We start from the raw sequence: 25,222 nt of genomic DNA on the forward strand, positions 1-25,222 counted from the left end.
TGAGGCCACTTGGCAATTTTTCTGAAACTGGAGATTGAGCTGAGAACAAGATCGTGGTGTGATTGATTGAAATGAGCTGACACCAGGCATTGAGCCTGGGTCTGGGTGGGGCTTCGGTGACTGTAGGAAGGGCCTGCCCGGGTGCACTCAGAGCTTTGGGATTGGGCTCAGTCCCTGCCCGGGTGACAAGAGCCCTGGACGAACCTGAGATCCTGACGTATATCCCAGAAACCCGAAACCTGAGGCCAGAGCTGGGATGGCTCCCAGAAATGCCGCCACACTTGCAAAGGGTCCATGAATCTCCTGCACCGTTTGTACGTTAGGACTTGTGGGTACTTATTTTCCCAGAGGAGAGGGTCATGGCTTTCTGCAGGGTCTCCAGAGTCTCCACACCCCCCAGAGAGTGAAGGATGCAGTTTTATGTCCCGGAATGACTAACCCAATCTACTTATCACCATTTGATTTTTTTTATGGGTTTCTAATAAGCATTTGCAGCCCCCAACCCCCTTTTCACCCCATGAGTGAGGTGCAGGGAGTCACCCCACTCCCCTGACACAGCATGAGTGGCAGCCAAGGCAGAATATTCTAGAAGGAATCTAGAACTTAGTGCCCAGGGGTTAGTGAGTGGGGGGTGGGTGCTAAAGCAGATTTTCTCTGCTACTGATTCCCTCTGGGGCCAACCCTGGACCAAACTCTGCTCTGGGCCTCAGTTTCCTCACCTGTAAAATAAACATGGTCAAGTTGGATCCTGTTGTGCCCTCCCGTGACCTGACGTGCCTGCTCTCCCCTGACAGCAAACATGGTCCCCTGGACCTGAGGTTTGGGTCTCACTGACCCTAAGCCATGGCCCAGACCTTGGACTGGGGGGGTCTGACGGGGCCCGGAGGGAGGCAGCAGATGCAGGACCCAGGGAACCAGGAGGCCACGTCAGCTCTGCACCTGCGTTTTCTGCTGTCAGGAAACCGCTTTGGGCCACGAGCTCTGGATAAAGGTCATGACTTCCCCCCAGGCCCCTGTGCTCCCCGCATGGGGGCCAGAGTGTGGGACGCCGAGCACAGAGACGTTCCCTACAAGTTCCTCCTGGCCTTCCCTCTACTTCCTTTTAATACCTTATCCTCTCCCAGTTTTTCTTTTCTCTCACCTTTCGTCACGGGAAGGCTGCCTGCAGCTCTGTGGTCTCGGCTAACCCCGTCCCCCGTGGTGGTGAGGGCACCCCCGGCCTGGTCCTTCGCCAGAACCTGTGGCCATTCTTATCCTGAAGTCACGGCAGAGCCTTCGGCTGCTCCTGCCGACGCTCATCCGGGCCACCATGTCGCCTTGTGGACTTGAGCTGCGGGGCGCCCCAAGGCCAGCACGCATGTGGCCCCCTTAGCCTGGGAAAGCCCTGCTCATCCTACGAGCCTCCCCTTGTCCCCCAGAGAGGCCCCTGACTCCGGGGAGGCTTAAACCCACATACCTGTGCTCACTGACGCCCCCATCACTGCACCGATTCTCATGAAACAGATGCATAACCATTGCCCACGTCTGCTCCCCCCGCCCCTGGGAAGAGTGAGCCCCTCGCATTCATTGTGGTACCCCAGCGCCTGGCACAGAGCTGTGCTCAGTTAATATGTGTGGCCTGAACGAGTGAGTGAATGAATGAATGAATGAACGGATGCATAAATAAACAAGCAAGCCCGAACTCTTTCTACCCCGTGCCTCCCTTAGTTATCCTAAAAGAGAAATGCCATTTTACGGGAATTCTCTGGCATTTGGAGGTGGTGTAACAGACCCAGGAGACAGGAGCGGTTTCCACTCACCACCATTTCTTGAGAGGCAAGCGCAGGCCAAAATACTGATTGCATAACATTTTAACGACAGGGGCCCCCCACTCCTTGGATCTGGCTCCGGTTCTGGCGCAACTGAGTGTTGGCCCCTGGAGTGCGGGGTGGCCTCAGATGGTCCTGCGGTGACGGAGCGCCAACCGTGCCAGGAAGCCCCCCTTGGAGAGGGCGGCTTGTTTGGGGTTTTCATGGTGGAGAATCAGCATGTGAAGGATTATGCTGGCTGTGAGGTCCCGCTGCACGGTGACCCCGGTCCTCGGCAGGTGATATTTATCATGTACACGTCGTCCCGGCAACGAGCTGGACAAAAGGAAAAACAAGGGCACCTGGCAGCCCTGCTCTCGCACCCCTGTCCCATGTCACCCCTCACTTTACCCCGCAGCACCAGGACAGCACTTTCCCTTCACTTCTTTCCCTCTGACAGCGATTTTTATTATTACTCTAAGATGGAAGTAGGGGGCGGGCCAGGGAAGGAAGGGGAGCCCCCAGGCCGAGCCCCCGAGCACTCATGCCCACTGACCCGCTCTCCCTCTGTCCACAGGTGGGCCCCCATCTCGATACCTTCCCCACCGAGGCCCATCGCCAGAGAGCCTTCAAAGCCCACCGGGAAGAGTGTGCGGTGCGCCAGGGAACCCTGCGGATGGGCAACTACACCCACCCCTAAAGCCTTCTTGACACAGTAGAAAATTCTCTGAAGGACTCACCTTTCTTGCCCAACTAACATAAGACAGTCCCCCATCGTTCTGCAGGTTCTGCCTTGGCCAGGACCTCAGATTCAGGTCTTAGTTTGATCGTTTTTGGTAAGAGCCCCCTTTTTAGAGTTAGCTACACTCGCTTCCCTTAGCCCCAGTGACCCTCCACTTAGGGACCGCCCTCCTCCTGCAGGCCCCCCACCCTCTCTTCTCAAGCCCTCACCTAGTAAGAGAAACCCAAAATCCAAGGCAGATTTTAGACTCCAGACTAAGGGGCGATTCTGAGGCTCTGCCCTCAAGTGTTAAGAACAACCATGTATTTGCTGCAGAAAGTGTGACAGTGCCATGCTTTGAAAGCCCTCATTTTATACCCCAAACATGAGTTTTAATTGCTCCTTTTGGGATTCCTGATATCTCTCCATGGCAGTACCATCTCTCTGGGACCTGTGAGGGCAGGAAGAGCCCACGTTCCTTACTCAGAGTGGCCCTCACCTCCTCAGTGCTGGGCCCAGATGGGCTCCTCCACCGGCACTGACCTTGGAAGGTCACCCCTCCCCCTCCCGAAAGAGAGAGACTTCCGGGGCTGAAAGCGCCCAGGCTGGGACACTTTGCACCTCAATCTTTCTGCAGGTCCGTTGGCTTCTCCCCACAAATTAGATACTGATCTATTTTAAATTAAAAGTGCTATTTGTCATCCTGCTCCTGTGCCTTTATTTGAAAGCGAGTAAACCTACGAGCAGGGTGAGAACAAACCTCAGAGTCTTTAAGGGAGATGACCTCCAAGACCTCTCGACAGCCCCCGTGCAAAGTCCATCGCCGGCCTTCACCCCGGATCTCTCCCGAGAATGCCACACTCATGTATCCAGCTGCTCCCCGGATGTCTCCACTCAAGCATCCGGCATTCATCTCAAACCAGCACAGCCAAGACAGAACGCTGGATTTTTTTCCGCCAGACTCGCTTCTCCCTCCATTTTTCCCATCTCATACTTGAGATCACCCAGATGCTGAAGACGAGAAGCTTCACGACTCTGTTTCCTTCACGCTCTCATCCAATCCATCAACAAGCCCATCGATGTTACTTCCCAAAACACCCTGATTCATCCTGTCTCTCCGAGCCGCCATCATCTCTCCGGAGAACTGCAGTAGGTTCCTGAACCACCTTCCTGCTTCGGCCCACAATCCCTTCTCCACAGCTTGTCACCAGCCCACCCCTTCTTGTCATTTAGATCTTAGCTCAAAAGCCAAGTCCCCCACTCAGGGAGCTCCCTGGTGGCCTAGTGGTTAGGATTCCAGGCTTTCACTGCCATGGCCTGGGTTCACTCCCTGGTCGGGGAACTGAGACCTCGCAAGCCGTGCGGTGTGGCCGAAAAAGAAAAAGATATGAACAAGTCCCCCACTCAAAGGGCCTGCCCTGGAGTAACCCTCAGGTAAACCCACACCAGCCTGTTTTATTCTCGGCAAAGCAATGAGCCCTTGTTTATTGCCTGTCTCCTCTTCTAGAAGGGAAGTGGCATGGGATCAGGGGTCTAAGGGCCCAGGGCCCAGACCTAAGGGCCTGTGGAATGACCCGCTGCCTGAACATCTGCTGTGGCTCCTGAGAGCCTGGCGGGGACCATCCATCAGCCTAGGCCGGGAGACACACCGAGTCTGGTGACTACAGATCTGAGTGGGTTTCTTAAGCAGCCTCCCCACTCCCAACACACACACTCACTGCAGCTCCTTAGAAGCTAATTCCATAAGAATGCCACACACACTACCAACCCCTTCAGGAATCTGGTTCAGTGGGGGGCCTTGACAGACCCCATCCCATCCAAAGGGCCTAGAATTCCCCTCCCACCCCACGAGCCAGACAAGCATCCCTACTGGTCTTTGCTAAAGCCACCCTGCAGCCTTCTGACCCCCGGGGGGAGCGACCCCGGTGAGGGGGCAGGGCCGAGCCTGAGGGGCCTGGCCACTGAGCAGGCAGCCATGCAAGGGCATGAAACCCAGCTCCACTAAGTAATTTCTGTGTGACCCCGAGAAAGTGTCCTAACCACTCTTTGCCTCATCTGTGAGACAGGACCCTGACACACCACAGGAGTTTTCATCAAGTGAAATTAGATAATGATTACATTCAAGAATGTGTATAATGTGATTAGCACAGGATCTGGCACTTCTAAGCAATAGATGAATGCGAATTATTATTTTCTTCTCATTAATAAATCACACTGCAAAGGGACAACCGGAACTCTGTGAGGGATCAAGGGCAGAGGGCAGGATGCTCAAAGCCTTTGTGTCCAGATGCGTCAAGGAGGTCAAGATATTTGGAATTGAACCCACTCTTTTGTTCTGAAATCCCCAGTGGAAAGGGCGGGGGGGTTACACATCAGGACACAGAATTTCCTGAAGGACCTGAAGTTAGGCTCTATCCACAGAAGAGTGAGTGGTTCTGCTATGGCAATGAGCAAGATGCCCCACTGCTCAGTGGTCCCTCCAGGCCTGCTTTTCCAAGGATTGGGCCAAGGGGGAGAATACGGACTTGGCCAGAAAAAGCTCCGGGAAATCTCTTTTGTCTATCCAATTACTTCTTGCCTCAGAAGCAGGCAGACCGCGTGCTGTGGGACTCGAGGGGGCTGCGACAGATGCCCTGGGAACACACCTCCATCCTCTCCTGGAGTCTCCCCGTCCTCTGTGCACTCCCGGGCCACGCTGGGGTGGCTCGCGCAGATTTCCTCAGCTCCTTGTCCTACAGCGCCACCCTCTGGCAAGTCTGAGTATGAGGCCAAGGAGGTGCCTGGCCCTTCCCTCCCTGCCTCCTTCCCTCCCCCAGCTGGGTCCTTCCCTCCTCATTAATTATTTGTGCCTCCACAAAGCCCCAGGTCCGATTCTGGTCTGATTCCGCCTTCTCGGGTATCCTGTCACATCGGCCAAACGCCTGTCCTGGCTCACGCTGACCCTGGCTGGGGGGTCTCTCAGCACAGCTGGAGTCCCTGACTATCCTTCCTGACCCAGGGTAGAGTCCCCAAAGTTTCCAGCCTGCAGGGGCCTTAGGGACCATCTGCTAACCTCCCTCCACCACCATCGTCCCCACTTCACAGATGGAAAAGAGATGTCAAAGGAGGCCTGAGTTCACTCAATAAGCAGGCCCCAGGCCAGTGCTGGTCCACTATGCATTCCAGAGCCTGTCCCCCCAAACCACTCCTCAATTAAAGATGGGCGGAAATGGGGGGGGCTTAGCTTTCCATCCCAAGTCGTCCTAATCACGTGCCGACAAATGCCACGTGAGCACGGCTGTCGCCAGAGGTACGGCCTTGAGCCCGTTTTTGTTCATCTCCCTGCTGGTTGGCATTTGGGAACATTCTACCTCCTGGTCGGGTTTCTTGGCCAAACCCCACCAGAGATTTAACCAAACAAAGAGGCCCATGTGTACTGTCCTCACGAACCACAAGGAGGCAGCTGGTCTGGCCCCTCAGCCGGTCAGCTTGAAATGCTCAGAAGTTCCCTTGGAGGTGGAGGAAGGCAGTGCCCGCCGTGTTGCCGCGCACTTGGCAGGAGTGGGGAGCGACTGCGGGCCTGGGGTGTTGAGACGGAGCCTTTGGAAACGGGACTCACGAAGCTGGGAGGGGCTTGTGGACACGTCTAGTCCTTCCAGAGAAGACAGAGGGATGCAGTTACTTAGCAGCCAAACTAGGACAAGAGCAGACCTCTTGGCTGGTAGGTCCAGCTTTCTTTTCATGCTGAACGCCCACTGACTTCAGTCTATTTCCAGTCTCTTTTTTCTTTTCTTTCTTTCTTTTGTTTTTTTTTGGCCACAAGCCAGGATCTTAGTTCCCCGGCCAGAGATTGAAGCCGGGCCACGGCGGTGAAAGCACTGACTCCTAATCACTAAACAACCAGGGAACTCCCAATTTCCAGATTTTTAAACTAGAGCCCAAACCTCATTGGTTCTCTCATTGCCACACACTCCCACTCTGATATAACCAGATAACTAACCATTTTCTCAGCCCGAAGAAAGGAGAGGGGGTTCTGGAGTCTGACATCATGCAGGGTTTTTATCAGGGATGGTAGCAATGAGCCAATGGCGATTGATGTCTGATCTCTGCCTGGCAGGGGGCTTCTAGAAAACAGAAGAGAAAGCACTGCTCACAGGCCACAAATCCAAATCCAGTCCTGGGAGGTCCCTGGATCCAGTTAGAGATGGCTTGGCTTTTTGGCTCACTCATCCAAGCTCCCCAACTAGCCATGGTTTCGAATCACAGATTTGGGGGTCTAGAGCAAGCACACATGCATGACAGCAAGCAGACCAGAAGCTCAGGCGCCAAGACAGTCACACAGGTCTGTGTTTCCAATCAAAAACGTTCTCTTGCATTTATCCTTCTTGACCAAAACAGTCTTTCTGCTGCATTTCTTTTTACTTGGGAAAGGCTTTGATGCTTGAAATCATCATTAAAAGAAAAAAAAAAAAAAAACTAGGTTGGCTTTTTATACAGGCTCCTAGAACTGAATGAAGGCAAATATAAACTTGAATTCACAAATGGGAAATAATCTCTGAAGGGGAATTTAGGTTGATGGACACTGCTGCACTCTGTGAGACCCATGCATGCAGGTCCATCCTGTCATACCCCCCGTGACATCGCCAGCATCTAGCACGGGGCACACTGTGCAGGACAGACTGCGTGTTTACAGGGGAGGAAGGAAGGAAGGGAGGGAGGGAGGGGAGGGAAGAATAGAGGAAAAGAAAGAATATCTTCTCTCTGGTTTCAGAAGGTCCATGGGGTTTTGAGCTAAACCAACAAAAATGACTGAGAACAGCATGACCTTGAAACCCACCAATTGTCCAAATCCTTGTCTGGCCCATCTGTTTGCATTAGCACCCAAGCTTGGCCCGCATCAGCCAAATCCCTTGTCCCCTCCGTGTCACAGACCGGTTTTGTAGGAAGGCCCAGAGCAAAGCCCAGGGTGGGGGGCCTGACTTCTCCAGTGGGCGCCCTAACCTGCCAGAGGAAAAGCTCTGGCTATTGTTCTCCGTAGTCGTGATTTGAAATGCATACTTGGTATTCTCCAGGACCCCAGCCAAGTGCAGAGTCCTCCCAACGACCATGTGAGGCAGGCAACATCACCCCCATCTTACAGCTGAAGAACACATGGCCCAGACAGCGTCTGCTCAAGGTCACAGAGCAGGGCTGGGACTAAGGTGAGGCAGACAAGGCCCTGGCCTAAGGTACACACCTTCTGACTTCCCCCCAACTCAGTAACCAAGACAAACAATATTTTAATGTAATATTTTAAAATCAAAATTGAAAAATCCCTGATGGACAAAACAGCAACAGGTTCAATAGGGACTTGTATGACTCACCTCACTTGCCTCACCTTAGCCCCAGCCCTGGATTCTAGAGCCAGGAGTCAACTTCAAGACTAGCAGATTCTGGAGTCCATATCCTCAGCCACCCCACTCCACCGGCGTTACACTGGCCCTGGCCCCAGCTACTCAGAACCGTGATGACAGCATTCAAACTACAATCCTTCAGGAGCAGAGAAGAAGACCTCAGGACCATTCTCGAAAAGCTTTGAGCACATCTCCTCATGTGGCTCTGTCTGCTAAGCCAGGGAGCAAACCCGGCCAAAATAAGGCCTTTTCCACGCTCAGGGCAGTGGGGTAAGAAAGTTGCTAAGAACCATGGCTCAGCCACTGGCCCAGGCACTGATCCAAAGTCAAACCCAAGCCAAGAGCCCCAGGTGAAGCAGAAGGACGTGGATTCTATAGGGCTATAGGCAGGCCACATCATAGCCGGCATGGGCCTCTCCTATCCTCGCCTCTCACGACAAACCTCTGATGTTAATGTCTTTGGACCAAAGGGAAAGCTGAGGTCCAGGCAAGAGAGATGAGCTGCCCAGCGTGGAAGCAGGTCCAGAGCCCAGGCCTTCTGAGGGCCAGTCCGGGCAGCTGCTTCCCCGCCCTGGAGAAGAGCAAAGGTTCCTCCTTCGTTGCTGTCGCTCTGTGAATGCTTGGTTTGAGCCCTTCTAGGGCTCTGGGTTCATCGAGAGACTGAAGGTTTAAAGGAAAGCAATTTCAAAGGACTGGATGGGCAGGGGCTGGCACTGGAAGCTAGAGAACCCAAGAGAAGTGGGAGGCTGGTGGGGAGGTGTTGGAGCCCAGAACAGGGGTCTGGGTGCTGGTGTCCTGGGAGCCTGGGCCTGGACGGGACCTCATCTCACTCATTCCCTTTCCCTCCCCTGAGTCCTCCAAGCCTCTTCTCTCCCCGGGTGGAGGGGGGTGGGCAAGACCACTAAGGTAGAGGGCTGGGGCTCAGCGGGGACAGAGGGGGAGAGAGGTCTGTCTCCTGCCGTGTCAATGGAGTTCTCAGAGGTTAAGTAACTTGCCATGGTTCACACCCTGCTTTGTTGAAACTTCTACCCCTCCAGGACCCACCAGACTCCTTTCTCAAAGGGAGGGGTGGATCACCCACCCAGGATCCCTGGACGCTTAGTAAAAGGCCAATTCCTGGGCATCCTCCCAGCTAAACGAGAGCCCAGGTGAGTACACACAGACCTCTCAGGCTGTGGACACGCTGAGGTGCAAGAACCACCCCTGTGATGGAGAAAAGAGAAAGGAGGAGGAACAGTAGTGGAGTTGGAAACCCCCAAACAGGAATAAAACAATGTTAGCGAGAGAGGGCTGGGTCCAAATTCCAAACGGAATAAATGGCACAGCATGATTTATCTCACAGTAGACGATGATAATTCAATACTAATGATAGTATACTAACAACCTGTTAAATATTCTCGGGCTCTAAGAAGCGCCGAGAAGCCGGCTAGGGCTGCAGGAGGTTAGGGTTCTTGGCTTTTTTTTTTTTTTTTCCACCGTAGAAGATTCCCTCCCCAGCCCTTACTCGTTGCCCACGCCGCACCAGCTCCAGCTCTGATACCCTCGCAGTGCCCTGCGCCGCCAGAGGCCTTGTTTTCGCTGGGCCCGGGATCCAAACCCCCGCCTAAGACCCCGAGGCCAGAAAAAGCCCGTGCTTCGACAGATGCAAGTCCGCCCAGGGCAGGGGCGGCTCGGATCGCCGGCGGGCAGAGCAGGACCAGACTTGCTCGCGGCTTAGCCGATTCCGCGGATCCTGACCCCGGGGCGTCAGGATCTCTAACAGGCCCAGGATGACAGGCCCGTTGACCCAAGTTGGGACCTTTTGGGGTCTGGGGGAGCTGAGGTTCTTCCTGAGATGCGGGCGCAGGCCGGGAGCGGGGGGTGGTGGTGAGAGAGTGGAGAGGGGAGCGGAGTCTCCAGAGGCGCCCAGAGCAGAAACGAGGCCCAAGTTGAGGGCCGGCCGGGAAGGGCGAGGGCAGCCCAGGGTCCTCGTGATTTATGCTCTCCTCCCCATCAACCAAACGAAAAGGAACGAACCGGCCGGCTCGGCCCCGCCACGGGAGGCGCCCACTGACGCGGCCGCCGGGCCAGGACGGGGGCCCCTCGGCGCCCGCCCTCCCGCCTCCCCGACAGCTTGCAGCCGAGCCGGGCCCGCCGTCCCCGGGGAGCCGCCCGTCCTCGGCCCCAGCCCGGCGAGGCCGCTTCCAATCTGCCGGCAGGCTCAGGGGGAGCGGGCGGGGAGCCGGGCCGGAGGCCACCGCCGACCTCGCCCGAGGGAGAAGTCTGTGCTCCGCCCGGCTGTGCGGGGCTTCCCGGGCCGGGGCTCGGGCTTGGGGGGTTCGGGCGCCTCACTGTTCCGCTGAGATCTCAGAGCTGAGCCCGACACGGGGCCGGGGTATTTTCCGGGGGCCCGTGGGGAGGGGGCCCGGAGCGCGCGGGCCGCCCGGAAAGGCCTGGGCTCCGGGCGCTGGGCGAGCGAAGGGCGCCTTGGGCCCACGGGGCCCGGCTGCAGGTGCGCGGGCTCGGCTCCCTCCGCCCTTTGACCGCAGACCCGGGTCGCCATCCCTGGGGTAGTGTCGAGAGGATCCAGGCCCCGGACGCGCTTCAGACCTGCCTGCCGCCCTGCGCCCCGGCACCGGAGGCCGAACCCTGAAAGGCACAGAACTAGAGCGTCGTGGAGGAGCCGGGGAGGGTGCGGGGAGAGTTAGTCACAGTGAAAAGACCGTGTTTCCAGCGCTGCTTTGAAAGTAAATCCTCGGGCGAGCTGCGGCTCCGTGCGAAATGAGAAGCCGTTTGCAGATGTCTACACTCGCGCTCAGAAGCTCTCGCGTGTTGCTGTTCAGAGGTACAAAAACACCCGATCCCGGGACACGCGCCACAGGAGAGGCTATCGGCTGGGCTGGGGTCCGTTGCGCTGTCTCTCTCGGGCCACGGGGATTTCTCAGGGTCCCCCTAACGTCCCAGACACGACATGCCCACGTTTTCCACCCTCGCCCCACAGTGAAGCCCTCGTTCTGGCTCCTTCTAGGTGCAGACACCGAGCTTTCCCCACCCCTACCAGGCCCGCGGGGTCCAAAGAGGTCAGAGAGAGGGCTGCAAATTTTCCTGCACGGAAAACATGTAGACCCCGACGGAAACGCCCTAAAACAACATAACAAATTAAAATATCTTCTCCACACACACGGTTCTTTTTCTGCTGGATTTAGTCCCTTTCTGTTGCTGAAGGAAGAGAAAACGGCGGGGTGGCGGGGTGGGTGGAGGTAGAAAAGGGATCTTTGACAGCCTGGCGGACGAATAATTTGAATAACTGTGGGAAAGTGTAGGGGGAACTTAAGAAACCTCACATTCCAACCCAACGGCAGCGGCAGCCGGGCTCTGGACCCCTCCCCGCCAGCCAGTACCCCCCTTGAGCTAATCACCCTCATTAGGAGCCACATCACCGACCTAATGAAAGCAAACCGTGTGGAAATCGCCGGTAAACAGTTGGGTCCGTGCTGTAATTAATTCAGTGTCTCTTTTAATCAAACCGAAAGGAATCGGGCAGCGGCTTGCGGAGCCGTGACATCACCCCCAAAATCGGCCGGAGCCAATCAGCGTCATCACTCCGGGGACACGTGGGCGAGTCCCCTTTAAAAAAAAAAAAAAAAAAAAAAAAAAACAACGAAAAAAAAGAAACGAAAAAAAAAAAAAAAAACCCTAGCCCCAAAGTAAAAGTGACACAAGTTCATTTTTTAAAGGAAGGGGGGGAGGCGAAGGCGCGCGCGGAGGACGGGCTGCGAGCTGCAACAGCTGAGCCGGGAGGTGCTGTCCACGGTGCTGACGGGCCCCAGGAGCTGTGGGAGCGCGGAGAGAGGACCTCCCCGGCCAGGTGGGGAGCGTCATGCGCCGAGGGCCGCTGTCGCCGCTATCCGCGGTGCTGACGCCGCCAGGTGCGCTCCGTTCCGCCGGCTGGTAGCGCGGCTCGGGCCCGCTGCTATCCGCGGTGCTGACCCCGCTGCCCTCGGCCACTGCTCGCCTGGAGGAAGCGTCCAGTTTGGATTTTTCAAAAGCCCTTCTTTATTTAGATTCCAACGTCCTCGCATCTCTTCTGTGCCAAAGGGGAGCTCAGGCCGTCCGTCTCCCCCTTTGCTCTCCCCAACTTGGCGCACCCTCCCTCCCATTTCTCCCTGACACTCCCACCACCCCCCTCGGCTCGGCGGCTCGGCGCGATGCTGCAGAAGACGCGCTGAGCCCTTTTGGATCTAATGCGCAGAGGAGGTTGGCCCAGAGCTCCCGGGCTCCCCTAAGGCTGAACTCCATCCAAGGTGCCCGCAGGCTCCCTGCCCGCCTTCCCCATGCCAGCCCGCAGCTAGGGGCAGGGGCAGCGGCGGCTGGGGTTGGGGGGGGGGTGGGGAGCTTTTGGGGAGGACAGGTCGCAGCTTGGCTATGGAAGGCTCCAATGGCTTTGGGATCGACTCCATTCTCTCCCACCGAGCGGGCAGCCCCGCCCTTCCCAAGGGGGACCCCTTGCTCGGGGACTGCCGCTCGCCCCTGGAGCTGAGTCCGCGCTCGGAGAGCGACTGCTCTTCACCAGCCTCGCCAGGAAGGGACTGTCTGGAGACGGGCGCCCCGCGGCCTGGCGGGGCTTCGGGCCCAGGTTTGGACTCCCACCTGCAGCCTGGGCAGCTCTCAGCCCCAGCCCAGTCTCGTACCGTGAGCTCCTCCTTTCTGATCAGGGACATCCTTGCTGACTGCAAACCACTCGCGGCCTGTGCACCCTACTCTAGCAGCGGGCAGCCAGCCGCTCCTGAGCCTGGGGGCCGTCTTGCGGCCAAGGCCGGGGAGGACTTTAGAGAAAAGCTGGACAAAAGTAGCAGCAATGCCTCATCGGACTCTGAGTATAAAGGTAAGAAAATGCGAGCTGAAAACTTGGGGGTGGGGGGGATGCTATATTTCTGAACACTGGTACTAAAACAGGCAGGCACACACGTGGGGACGTACACATATTCACTCGGAGCTCCCCCCAGGGCCCAGGCTCAGCAGTCGGTCTTGTCTGAGCCTTTCAGTCGGCCCTGTGGTTATGTTTCTGAGCAACAAAGAGTCCAGCGGAGAGAGTGAGGAGAGGGACGCTGTGTGCCCCAGGAGAGATTCCCCAAAACGCACAAAGCAAACTTTCCAAACTTCGGTGGACTCTCCAACCCACTGGTGGGCAGAAGCAAGTTCTTATCAGGCCAGTGGCTCTCTGGGAAAAGACCTTGCAGAAGCAACAGAAGACCCAAAGGGTTCTGCTTGAACCCCCTTTTATAAGGGTGAAAACCTAGCAGGAAATTTCAGCTGGAGCCCTGAGAACAGTCAGAATTTTCCACCCTTTAATTTGAATTTCCAGGGCGGGGAGGAGAACTGAGCTTTCCCTCCCGTTGGCCCCGGTGTGATCTGGGCCTGGGGAATCATGCAAAAGCACGGAGCGGGTTCAGAGGTCTCTTCGAGAGGGGAGGTCTCTGCACCCGCCCAACTGTTCCCACTGGATTTGATTTTAAGTGCATTGAGCTATCAACTTCAGGTTCTGTGTGTGGGACCCAGAGATTCCCCGGCACCCAGCCTATCCTGGGGTTGCTTCCCCTTTACTTTAGTTTTCACCTCCATGAATCTGTCCATTGTTGTTGTTTCCTTTCCATCCCGTTTTAACCAGGGAGCTGAGATCAGGATTAAGATGAAAGGGGAAAGGAAGAAGGAAGAAAGGAAAAAAGGAAGAGAAGAAGGAGAGAAAGAATTCCCTAATTTTGTTTCTCGCCCCCGCCCACTGCCTTGACTTTAGGTCTTTGGCGAGGCCAGAGGCGCAAAGTTCTTTCTTAGGAAGAAGTCAGGAGGCAGGAAGGGAAGGAGTGTCAGGGCTGCAAGGGAGAGAGCCCTGTGTCCCCATCCAGCAGAAAATGAGGGGCTGGCAGAGGCTGTTCAGAGCTCTTTCAGCCTTATAATTAATTCCCAGAACCCTTTCCATGAGCTAAAACTTCCCTATAAAGGCTACTTCTTTATTGTCTTGGGGGCCCTACACCTCCTGGTCTATACTCGCACTACGTCTTCGCAAAAATTTCAGAATGCTCATTTAACACTCTCTTCCCAACCGAGAATTTGTTTGTGGACACGCCCTGACCTCAGACTGAAACCCATTTTGGGGCCCCACTCCATATCTCACTCCCTCCACTTCCCCACACAACTGGTGGAGCCTCCGTCAGCCTCACTGGGCAACTCGTGCCTAAAAGACGGGCAGGTTGGGCTAGAGCACCCAGGACGGAGGTCCAGACGCATGTGGCCCAGCGACCCTTCCTCCTCCCCCCACGGCCTGTTTAGAGAGGCAAGGAAAACTTGCCCGGGAGAAAGACAGGTGCGTGGTGGGGAGGAGGGGTAAGCAAGGGAGGCAACGTAAATATACATGTATAACATCATATCTTATTCTTTATAATTCTCAGCCACAACACTCCAGTTTTATGTCTTGGGTAAGAGGTGAGACCCCCCCCACCCCCACCAGCCCTGCATGCTTGTGTCTGGTGCTGGTGCTGTGAAAGGGTTCGGCTCTTGTCTCCTTTTATTTTCTTGCCCGTAGGTGGGATTTTGAGGAGAGGTTTCGTTTAAGATAATTGGAATATCAATTTTCTTCTCTTGTCCCTGATGATATCTGATCAGGGAGGTGATGAGGGCCAGCTGTCCACATATGGCTTAAATAGGTTTGGAGCTGAGGAGGGAGGAAGGTCTCCCCCACCCTTAGGCACCGCTGCCTTTGCACCGCCAAAACCCCGGGGTGAAGAGGCAGCAGAATATCCACCACCGAGACAGTGTCTGGAGCATTTCTCAAAGGTGGAAGCGACTTTTTCAGGACCCACGTTAGGAAATCTTGCCGAGAGACAGACACATGGGGTGGGCATCTAAGCGATTCCCCTGTCCACCTAACAAGCTAACAGTCGTTTCCTCCAAAGAGGGCACAGAGGGAAGTTCAGTCCCATCCCGAGTTTCTGGTACAAAGCTTCCTCGGCATAACGTTTAAAGAAGCTGGGCTTTGAAGTAAGACGGTCTGCCGCGCGCGCAGTCTTCCTGCCAGAGCTGATATCCGTGGAGAAATGAAACCGGTGCTTTGCTCCCAGCAGGCAGGGTCGGTGGGCCTGGAACTCTGAGGCGTTGAGATCTGGGTTGAGCCTATTTCGGAGGCTGAGGCTGGACAGCGGCGAGTGCATATCTGAAGGCTCCAGCCTGTGCCGGAGAGGGATTCGAGAAAAAACCCAAACTCAACCCTCACCCCACCCCCGACCTCGGAGCTCAGCCCTGAGAAATGGGGGATTTTCCAAAATAGTCAGTCCAGACAATCAGGTCAAAAAGTAAGTTTTCCACAATACCAAGTTTGAGGTTTGGATAATTGTTTCCTTGAACTTGTTTAAACTTTACCTGCCTGGCATAATAGACAGAACTCAAGTCCCACCCCCCCCATCCCAACACACCCCCAGCTCCTGAGGCAGCCGTGCCCCAACACGGCGGAGCCTAGGAGGGCAGGGAGAGGCCTGCGCACTGGCCTGGACGAGGCAGGAGGCAGGCACGGGCCCCGGTTTCTCACAAGCCCAGCGAGCACTCCACCAGCTCACGCGCCTGGGTGCACCCGGCGCCCGGCACCCTCCCGGCCTCCAAACGCTGCCTTTCCGGTTGAAAAGGCTTGCTCCCTAGTGGCTCAATTAACCGGATTATTGTTTCCTACAGAGAGAAATCAACTCACATTCAGCTGAACCCTGTCACTGCAAACGCCACGCTCAATGAAACTCAGCATAAAGGAAAATATAGAGAGGAAGGGAAGCCCCAAACCCCACTGCCAATTCTGGGGAGGTGGTGTCTGGTCACATCATCGCTTTAGGGGGAGGAGGAGGGAGGTCAGTGAGCTTGTTTGATCAAGTGTGCATTTGCAGTGCCGTCAACCCCAAAGGAAAGCGTTGGGGAAGAAAGAAACCACATTGTTCGGTCCCATCCTTGTGACTCAGGAGCAGGGACCCTGCTGGGGTGTTCTGACCGACTCGGCGGGGCAGGGGGAAACACAAGACAGCCACAGTAGGCATCGTATTGACAAGGAAACACGGACCTCTGCGATGTGCCCATCCGAGGGGCAAACGTGCCGCTTAGTTTTCCAAGCGCTTCATGCTTCCAGATCTGGGCGCCCGGGGGGTTCGCCTTCCGTGCTGTGCGCTGTTTGTAGTTTAAGAAACAGGGGGACCATCTCTATAGATTCACACCCATGCAGGGGCCAGGCGAGATGTGGGTGCAATTATTTGTCCTCCAGGACCACGGTCCGCTCCAGGGTGAACGGGTTTTTGTCCCTCCACGAGGGTTTTTCTCCCCCAGATTCCGGCCCTCAGCTTCCTCCCTTCCTGGCCTGGATGCAGCCAGAGAATCGGGGCACAGTCCTGCACCCCTGAGCACGCATCCGCACAGCCCACCGGGCTGGAACCCCTGGGTCCCCTCCCCTCCTCTCCACTCCCGTCAGGTCCACTTGGTGGATCCCGTTAATCCCTCCAGGGAGCGCCGGTGCAACGCGGGAGCGGGGTTGAGTTCTCTCTCGGCTTTGGGTTACTTCTCCCCGGAGGTGTCAGTCTTCCTCGGCCTGGGGGCTGGGAGGTCCCAGCTCTGAGCTGCTCTGCCGCGGCTCCATAGGACCGGGAGCCACATTTACACGACCGACTGTGACGGGCCGCCGGCTGGGGTGGCAAGGCGGCGGCGAGGCCGGGCCCTGACGCGCGGCTGTGTCTCCACAGTGAAGGAGGAGGGCGACCGGGAGATCTCCAGCTCGAGGGACAGTCCCCCGGTGCGCCTGAAAAAGCCACGCAAGGCACGCACGGCCTTCACCGACCATCAGCTGGCGCAGCTGGAGCGCAGCTTTGAGCGGCAGAAGTACCTGAGCGTGCAGGACCGCATGGAGCTCGCAGCCTCGCTCAACCTCACCGACACGCAGGTCAAGACCTGGTACCAGAACCGCAGGTGAGGCCCGGCTGCGGGGGACAGGGTCGAAAGGGCCCCCTCCGCTCTCCTCCCTGCCCCTCCAGGCGACCCACCAGTACATGATCTGATGTGCCGAGGGAGGGCCCCTGAGCTTTCCCCGTTCTGTAAAACTGGGGAAACTGAGGACTCAGAGAGCGAAGGACTTGCCCGAAGTCCACGGTGAGGGAGAGAGACAGGACTAGAGTCGATCAGGTGGACAGACAGACATGTGGGCCACTGGAGGGCCAAGCCTGCCCACCCTAGCCACGTCCTACCACCCCCCATCCAGCCCGGGCAGCTGCTGGGGGGCAGGGGGTGGCTCTGAGCTCTCCCGGGGGGATTCTTCTGGCCTCCTCAGCCTTTCTAGCCCTGAAACGCAAGGAGGGAAGGGGCCCAGCCCTAGCTTCCTGGGGACTGGGGATCCGGGAAATCGGTGTTGGGCACTGGTCTTGAACCTGGTATTTCCTAATCTCCCTCCCCAACACATTCACAGGATGAAGAGAAACACAAACAGGTACAAAACACACACATACAGCCACACACTCAACCCACAGTCACACACTCACATCGACGCAAGTCAGTAATACAAACACACATACACCACAGTCACCCACACACGCTTAGCGGAGGCCGGAACGGTGCTTTCCATAAACAAGCCTCAGAACACGCTGCCCCATTAATAATAAATACCTGATTACTGCTCTGGGCATCAATAATTAAGGCCCGTTACAGTAATTACACAATTATGATGATGCTGAATAATTCAGGCAGGGAAACGGGGCCGGTGCGGCTGAGTCCGACTCAGGGGGACCGCCTCGCCGGCCAGGTGCGCACAGGAGTCCGGCCGCAGCCCTGGCAGCCAGTGTGGCCTCGGCTTTCTTGCCTTCCCCTAACCCCAGCCGACCCTCTGCTGGTAGCCTCCCGGCTTCGGGACCAGACAGACTGCAGGGCTCGCCCGAAGCCTCGGATCTGCGTGTGGACTGCCGCGGCCGCGGCCGCGCGGCGGAGAGAGCGTGCGCACATCCCCTCCCGCCGCCGTCTCCGGCCCGCGAGCTTCCAACTGGGGTACCGCGGCTGTGCTGGCCTCCGCCGGGCCGGCTGTGCCGCTGGGAGGATCAACTGAGTCCCCCCCAACAGCTGGCGACCCGACCCCCGCGCCCCCGCCGTCCTGTCCGGGGCGATCTCGCCTTCCTCAGGCCTCCCCAGGAGACCGATGCCCAGCGGGAGCACCCACACCCCGCCCCAAGCGCCCAGTCTGCGATCCCCTGAGCAAAGGGTGGCGAGGGCAGACCCCGGGCTGTGGGGTAAGACAGCCTAGCTTAGAACCCGGGGTCTCCTCTTCCTAGGCCATCTTGAAAACTGGCCCGCGCCTCAGTTCTCTTATCTGTAAGTGGGGTTAACAGCCACGGAAGGCCGGTGAAAGATTAAAGGAGCCGATGCATGTAACCCGCTAGACGGGGCCTGGCAGCCCGTTATTTATTAACGAATTATAGTGTGACCCCTTTGGTGCCCCTGCAGGCGCTCTGGGGCAAGCACTCGTGAGGGGCAGGGGTCTCCGGGCGCCACAGTTCTGACCCCGCCTTACGCGTTTACTTCGGTCCCTAGGACTAAATGGAAGCGACAGACGGCCGTCGGGTTGGAGCTGCTGGCGGAGGCAGGCAATTACTCAGCGCTCCAGCGGATGTTCCCGTCGCCTTATTTCTACCCGCAGAGTCTAGTTTCCAACCTGGATCCCGGCGCCGCGCTGTATCTGTACCGCGGGCCCAGCGCGCCGCCGCCCGCCCTGCAGAGACCTCTGGTGCCCCGCATCCTCATCCACGGACTCCAGGGCGCCAGCGAGCCGCCCCCGCCGCTGCCCCCGCTGGCCGGCGTCCTCCCGAGGGCCGCGCAGCCTCGGTGAAGCGCCCGCCCGCCGGCCCGCGGCGCACCCGGCCCCCGCTCCGGGGCTCCGCGCTGGCCCCTTCCGCCTGCCTCTGGGAGGGCGCGGGGCTTCAACGCCCCTTCCCAGGGGCCCCCGGTCCGGCCCTCCCTGGCGTCCAGCCCAGTGTCCCCAGAAGGGCCAAATGCCAAGTCTTCTGAGTCCCGGACCCCCGGACTGAGTCTCCCTAACCGTCCTCGGCGTCCTCACTCCCGGCCACTCCATCAGGGAGCCACTTCCACCGCCGGGGGTACACACATCCCCACGCCCCGCCCCCGTCACTCCCCACCCGCGCCCCCTTGCCCCTCCCCGGTGCAGGTGGGCGACCCCCATGCTGCCCTTTCCCACTCCCCCTCCACGCTCCAGCGGTGCACCAAGCCCTCTCCCCGCAGCCCTGACACGCGGAGGCGAAGGGGAGTGTGGAGCCTCGCCCCGCCCCTCCCCCCAGCTCCAGGGCCGACGGCAGAGCTGTACATACCGTGTGCAAAGTGTATATGAAGTTATTTATTCGTGACCCATGAGCCCGTGACTGTGTCCGTGAATCAGTGAGTTTGTGGCCTGTGCCCACCCTCCTCCCAGGCGGGGCAGGAAGGGGTCAGGGGACTTGCCCACCTACCCCGACCCCCAGTCCCCATCTCCAGCCTCCGTCCGGGGGGCAGCCAGGCCCCTCGGGTTCCCTCTCTTTTTTAAATGTCGAAATAAACTTCTTACAAATGACCAGGCGCCTGTCCGCGCTCCGTCGGTGGGTCCGCGCTCGGCCCTTCTTCCCCGTCCCTCCTTGAGATTCATTTTCCCCTTCTGGGACTCGGGCTCCTTCCGCCCTCAGTAAGGAAGCATTTTCGTCTCCCTCTCTTCCTTGGTGCTGTGGTCGTGGGCAGGGGTCTCCCCTCCTCCCTGGCCTCAGTCTTCCCATCTCTACGGTGAGGAGAGCACGCTGCCCCCCGCCTGCCCCTGCCTCCCCATCTGGTTGCTGGACGCTCAGCCGGTCCCGGGGGCCGCGGTGGGGGTCAGCGCCCGGGCTGGCTGGGCTGCGGGCCGGGCTGCGGTGCCCTCGCTGAGGCGGCTCATCTGGCCACGACAAGGGCGCCGGCAGCTGGTGACCGACCCGCCGGGCGCGGGGGCGACAGATGGACTCCGAGGCTACTCCACCCCCGCCCCCCCCCGGCCTCCCCGCGCCCCGGCCGCTCGCGCTCGCCGACGCGGCTCTCGGCCCCCCCGCACCGGGTAGGACCCGACGAGCCTTGGCTGGGAACCTGACGCCGCCGGGTCACCCCCGACTCCCGCATCTTCTCGCTCCCCCCTTCACGCGGGGACTGTGCGGGGGATGCGACCCAGAGGGAAGCCAGATCCCAGCGTCAGCCGCCGGGCCCCAGCCTGCGACTCCAAGGGTCTCAGGAGAGGGCTTTAAGTTCTGAGCCAGACTCCAGACCTCCGGTTCACGTTCAAAGGGCCAAGGTCACCTCCACAGGCAGTTCCTCTCTGGGGAGGTGGGCTCAGGTGCTCCCCCTCCCACACACCACCTGCAGCTCAGACTCCCAGGATCAGCCCAGGGCTGGCAAGTTTGGGGGCCGGCACGCCGAGTTCTCCCCAGTTTTGCGGCAGGATTGCTCTCGGAGAGGACTGCCTGGCCAGGAGGGGTGGGGTTCTGCTTAAACGCTGACCGCCCCCCCCCCAACCCCAGCCGGACCCTGCTACTGTTTCCTCCCCACCGCCCAACACCCTCACACCACCGCTCTTCTTTCCCGGGATGGTGAGGGTATTATTCTAATTTTGCAAAATGCACAGCAGCTAATTAAGTCAAGGAGCCCCTTGGCTTTCAAGTTCTTTTGCATGTGAATGGGGGTTGGTAAATCCCCAGCTCTGGCTGGGGTGGGGGGTGACGGGGGACCGTCCCCAACTCAGGGTTAATGAAGTGGGAAAGGAGTCTCTCACAGTCTCCTGCAAACAAAACCCCCCATGCAACAAACCCTGCCCAAATCCTACATGGATTGACTTAAACCCAGGGGATAAGTGCTTTAAATTAATCTCATTGAATAAGAATGAGACCAAACAAAACTCTTTAAAATCATATTAAAAATCTATCAAAGGACAACTTGCACTGGTGTGCTTTTCATTTTGTGTAAGTGAAGGACATAGACTGGAGCAACCACCCTTACATTTACACAGCGGCCGTGTAAATCACAGACACATTCCCAACTATGTAATTGTCCTTGTACCGCCGAGGTGATTTCATATCTTACATTAATGAAGAACAAGTCTTCCCTACAAGTTTATAATTACAATATTTTAAATTGTCCTGCACTTCCCATCTGTGATAATAACTTTACAGCCTCTGCAGTGAGGTGGGCTTCGGCTGTCATCCATTTAGAAGGCTAAATTGGTTTCTCGGTTCCCAACCCTGGGGCTGGGTGAACTCTCATTTAAAATGGGGGGGGGGGAGAATTGTGTGAGACCCCCAGCAGGCAAGACAACAGGAGAGGCACTGAGAGGGTAGTGTCTCTGCTCCTCCACTGACACCTCCCCCCAACTTATAAACGTAGACTCCACGGGGGCAGGGGCAACAAAGTGGAGAAGAAGTTGAGATTCCCCAACCAGCCTTGCTGTAAGGCTTCTGGGCATTTTCGAGAAGTCGAGCTGATTTTAGGGGTGCCCAGCCGCCAGCACGCTGAAAGGCTTTGCTACGAACTTTTCTTCTCGTGGAGCAGATTAAGAGGTAAGGCGTCATGGTCATGCAGGCAATTTAACGAGACCAGTGGAGCGCCCTTTGCAAGCAGGGCAACTTCTCCAGTGGAAAGAAAGCCTTAAATTTCTGTCTCTTGGAAGCGATGGTTGGATTTTAACGGCTTCTGCTGACTTTACGTTGAGGGGCTCAAGTGCTAAACACCGAGGGCGCTAGCCGTTTGGATCCACCTGCCTTAAGGGGCTCTCATTTACTCCCCTTTCTTCCCTAAATCTCTCCTCCCCTCACCACAGGGGGGAAAAAATCAAAGGAATCCACTGGGCTTTGTCAAAATGTCCTTTGCCGAGATTTGGTTGGCTCTGCTTCTCTGAGAGTGGAAAATGCCGTTTGCATTGCATCAGCGCTGCCTTAATCACTCACCAAGGGCTCTTTGCCCTTCAGCGCGTGAGAATGGGGGGCCCCCTCTGAAGATGTGCAGCCGCTAAGGGTTGCAAACATGAAGATGTCTAGGATTCAAAAAAAAAAAAAGCATTTTACAAGCCCATGAGGGGAAAAAGCTTTAGGCTGCAACATTCCATGAAATGTCCAGATTCTCTGACTTTTAAATATGGGGATCAGGCTTATGACACAGAGAAAGAGGTAAGTTTGAGAAATTAGAAAAAGAGGCACGATTGGAAATACACACAAAATTAGAATAGGTACAGTGGAATTAGGCTAAAGCTTTGCCTAATTGATGCCTGAAATGTATAATCTGTCAAGAGCCATAATAAGAAAGAGATTTATTTTAAGGTTATTTAAATTTAGATAATATTAACCCTAAATCTGCTAAATCCATGTTTCTTTATTAACTGGGGGTAATACATTGATTCTACTTAGAAACAGGCCCACATAGCACCTATGGCAAGAAACCCTCACCTAAGTGTCAGCGAAGTAAGAGTGAGTTTCCATCTCAGAATTACAGTCACTTATATGCTTTGCACAGTTCTGGCACTTCTCCCCCCCCCCAGGAGTGCAGAACTCTGCAGACTCACCCTTTAATGGAATGAATACTATGGGGAAAAAAAAAAATTAAAGAGTAGGGTTCCTCTTTGATCATCCTAGATCACTGGCATTAATCCTGTTTCTCACACAGCTGGGTTTTGTTTATAAAGTTTGATCCCTCCTTTTCTCATCCAAATCACGTGGACCATTACACACGGAAATAAAAGAAAGGTGGCAGATTTGCCCAAAGTCAGTATGACTTGTGCTGCAGGTTGACTTATTTATTATCATTGTTACAGATTTCACCAACCGTTCCTTTTAATTCCTATGTGACAGCCAGGTCTGCGAGGTCACATTTTCCCTCCTGCAGAGGACCAGGGCTTACTAGGCTCACAGTCACCCTTCCGATGAGTCCCTTCTGGTGTGGTGCCAGCCAAAGTTCACCTTACACCCGAGGATGGATGCAGGGACGCCAACCCCGATCCCCAAGATCCCCATAGACAGCCCACCTTGTAACTCTCACGGTCCTCCCTTGGCCCTTGAGTTCATGTGATCTGGAGGGTCTACAGAAGTGGGGCCTCGACACCCATGCCAGTAACTTCAGGGTGCGGGGGTGGACTGAGGACAGGAGGCAAAGTGGAGAGGACACTGCCCAGCGCAGAGAGAGGTGCCGAGGCTTCCCCCCTTCTCCTTCGGACCCCTCTGGAGTTACCCGTGTCCAAATCTTACATTTATTGGGAAATCAATATGCCCCGGGGGTCCTCTTTCAAACCTCCCAGGAAACACAATGGGGGAGGGGCAGCTGTGGCCTGGGCCACAATACAGACCCCAGGACCTTTCTGGAAGACAAGAGGGGATTCGATGGGAGGAAAAGCTCAGGACACTGGTGCCCTTTGACTTCAAACGCAAATAATAAAAAGGCAACAGTAAATCAATTAGTCCTGAGAAAGTACAATTTCCCTGGACAAGGAGGAGAGAGCATTGCACGCAAATGCGACGTGGTGCTTCGAGCCCCCTGCGCACGGGAAATAAGACCCCTGGAGGCGGTCGGGACCCACACCAAATGCTCCTTTGGTCCGTTTTAATAAAGCATCTATACACCAAGAAGATGATTTGATAAATAGTTTTTTTTCTCTTCTTTTAGCGATTCAATCCAGCTTTTAAAATCTCATTTTACAAAATTCAGGCCAATATATGCGTTGAGAGGGCAGCTTGAAGTAAACTGCGAAACTTCTTCAGAATGTCATCGCCAGGCGGGATCAAATCCCTTCCCGGCTGCAGCGAAGGACATTAGTCTTTTACACGAAGTCGTGGTGGCACCACGTGGTCTACGGGCACTGATGGAATAAATCCGAGAGAGAGACCTACAAGGCAGGTTAGCGGCTAATCCATCCCATGCCGACCCCCGCCCCCCTGACCCCTCAGGCTGCGGCGTGTCTCGGCACCGCACCGGGTCACCGGGTCTGCAGGGGGGGGGGGGCACCCTTCGTCCTCACAAGGCTCCTCGGAAGAGAACAGGACGCCCCCTCCGGGATCCACGGAGGCCCAGTCCCGCGGGGGCAGAGCTTAAAACTACTTTCTGGGAAGTCTCGCTGTCCCTCCGTGAGGCTTTCGGCTTTAGTTTGTTCCCACGGCCAAGGCTGGGCGCCGGTTTCGGATGGCGCCGCGAGGCTGGCTGCCGGGCCCTGCGTGTTTGTTTTGCTCTCTGACCTTGGTGACGCTGGCCTCCATCCCGCTGGAGTATTCGGAACGCAAGATTTCAGCAAGGCGCTGTTTACTCTGGGTCTTCCTATGAAGGTCAGGCCTGAAGAACAGTAACAAGCAGAGGGGGAAAGGAAACTTTATTACTTTTTTTCTTTTCCATTTGGAAAGAGGCTGATGGCAGCTGGTTCCAAGACTGTAGAACTGACATTTTTGTATTAACAGAAGTACAATCCCTTCAATGGCGCTTGTTTTGATATTCTATGCACCAGAAGATTAGATACGGCGCTGACAGATTTTCATAACGGTGGCAAAATATCATGGCATTTTTAAAAGTGAGGCTTTGTTCTGTGTTGTTTTCATGGGGAAAAAAAGAGCGGAAACACACTCCCACTCTGATGGCAAATGAGGTGCCTGATACAGCGGTTTGCCAAAAGAAGGGGAAAAACCCGCCTTGAAACTCGGCAACACTCAGCCGTCAGCGCCGGCTAGCAGCTCCTGGGAACGCCTCCCTCAGCCCCCACCTTCCCGTGCAGTTCAAAGCAACTGGCCTCCTCCTGGGGACCCGGCTTGGCGGCCAAACAGCGAGGGCTGGGGTGTCCGCCACAGACACCTCTTCAGCCACCGAAGAGACTCTTGTAAATTATTTCTGACCCCAAAAACCCCAAACCCAGGTGTGCTTTGGCAGACCGGTCAGTGTCCGCACCGGGAATGGACCGCAGCAGCCCAGGAATGGGAGGGAGGTCCTCACCCGCCCCAACCGGCAGGGAAAATGCCCAAGGCTGAAAATCAATGTCAGATGGTGAATCCTGCTAACGGTTTTCAAAGGACAGCGGCCTCATCATTTATTTGATTAGAAAAGCAGAGGGGGAAATTTGTAGAAGTTCAGTCGTACACAGAAAAAATGATTATGAAAATTGAAGAGTAAAATAATGTTTCTTAAGACAGGATCTTAACCAAAACAACAGAGCCGTTACCAGAGAATCCATCTTGCTCTGCCTGCAATTCCTTCAACACTGGCGTGGCAGTGTCTTGGGTTCTTACAAAAGGCAGATGTTACCCTCTGCTACTTATATTTACAGCACGTCCCTTTGCTGT

General features: G+C 56.3%; 3 protein-coding genes and 1 long non-coding RNA gene across 9 annotated transcripts in view; 2 read left to right on the top strand and 2 right to left on the bottom strand.

The window, feature by feature from the left end:
- The window catches only part of CFAP77 (cilia and flagella associated protein 77), a 134,283-nt gene extending 131,069 nt beyond the window's left edge, over window positions 1-3,214 (top strand). Inside the window, exon 7 of the mRNA XM_082400833.1 lies at window positions 2,365-3,214. Coding sequence (XP_082256959.1) covers window positions 2,365-2,487 — 123 coding nt within the window. The 3' untranslated portion in view covers window positions 2,488-3,214. The remainder of the gene's footprint in view (window positions 1-2,364) is intronic.
- The window catches only part of DDX31 (DEAD-box helicase 31), a 135,602-nt gene that overhangs the window by 38,862 nt on the left and 71,518 nt on the right, over window positions 1-25,222 (bottom strand). For 5 of the 6 annotated variants that reach the window (XM_082400755.1, XM_082400751.1, XM_082400754.1 and 2 more), the window contains one exon: window positions 23,474-24,227. The exons of the other annotated variant lie outside the window; for it this stretch is intronic. In XM_082400755.1, coding sequence (XP_082256881.1) covers window positions 24,041-24,227 — 187 coding nt within the window. In that variant the 3' untranslated portion in view covers window positions 23,474-24,040. Of the gene's footprint in view, window positions 1-23,473; window positions 24,228-25,222 lie in introns of those variants that run through there. 6 annotated transcript variants of the gene reach the window in all.
- Window positions 10,254-19,479, top strand: BARHL1 (BarH like homeobox 1). The gene is made up of 4 exons (XM_082400826.1): window positions 10,254-10,704; window positions 10,888-12,744; window positions 16,622-16,844; window positions 18,450-19,479. The coding sequence occupies exons 2-4, from the start codon at window positions 12,285-12,287 to the stop codon at window positions 18,742-18,744; spliced, it is 978 nt and encodes a 325-aa protein (XP_082256952.1). The 5' UTR covers window positions 10,254-10,704; window positions 10,888-12,284; the 3' UTR covers window positions 18,745-19,479.
- On the bottom strand, window positions 14,274-16,585 carry LOC309632878. The gene is made up of 2 exons (XR_014247106.1): window positions 15,952-16,585; window positions 14,274-15,080 (listed from the first exon to the last, which is right to left on the bottom strand). It is a non-coding gene; the product is annotated as an uncharacterized lncRNA (long non-coding RNA).

This window comes from Balaenoptera borealis (genome assembly GCF_965194805.1).
Source record: "Balaenoptera borealis genome assembly, chromosome: 8".
Classification (NCBI taxonomy): domain Eukaryota; kingdom Metazoa; phylum Chordata; class Mammalia; order Artiodactyla; family Balaenopteridae; genus Balaenoptera; species Balaenoptera borealis.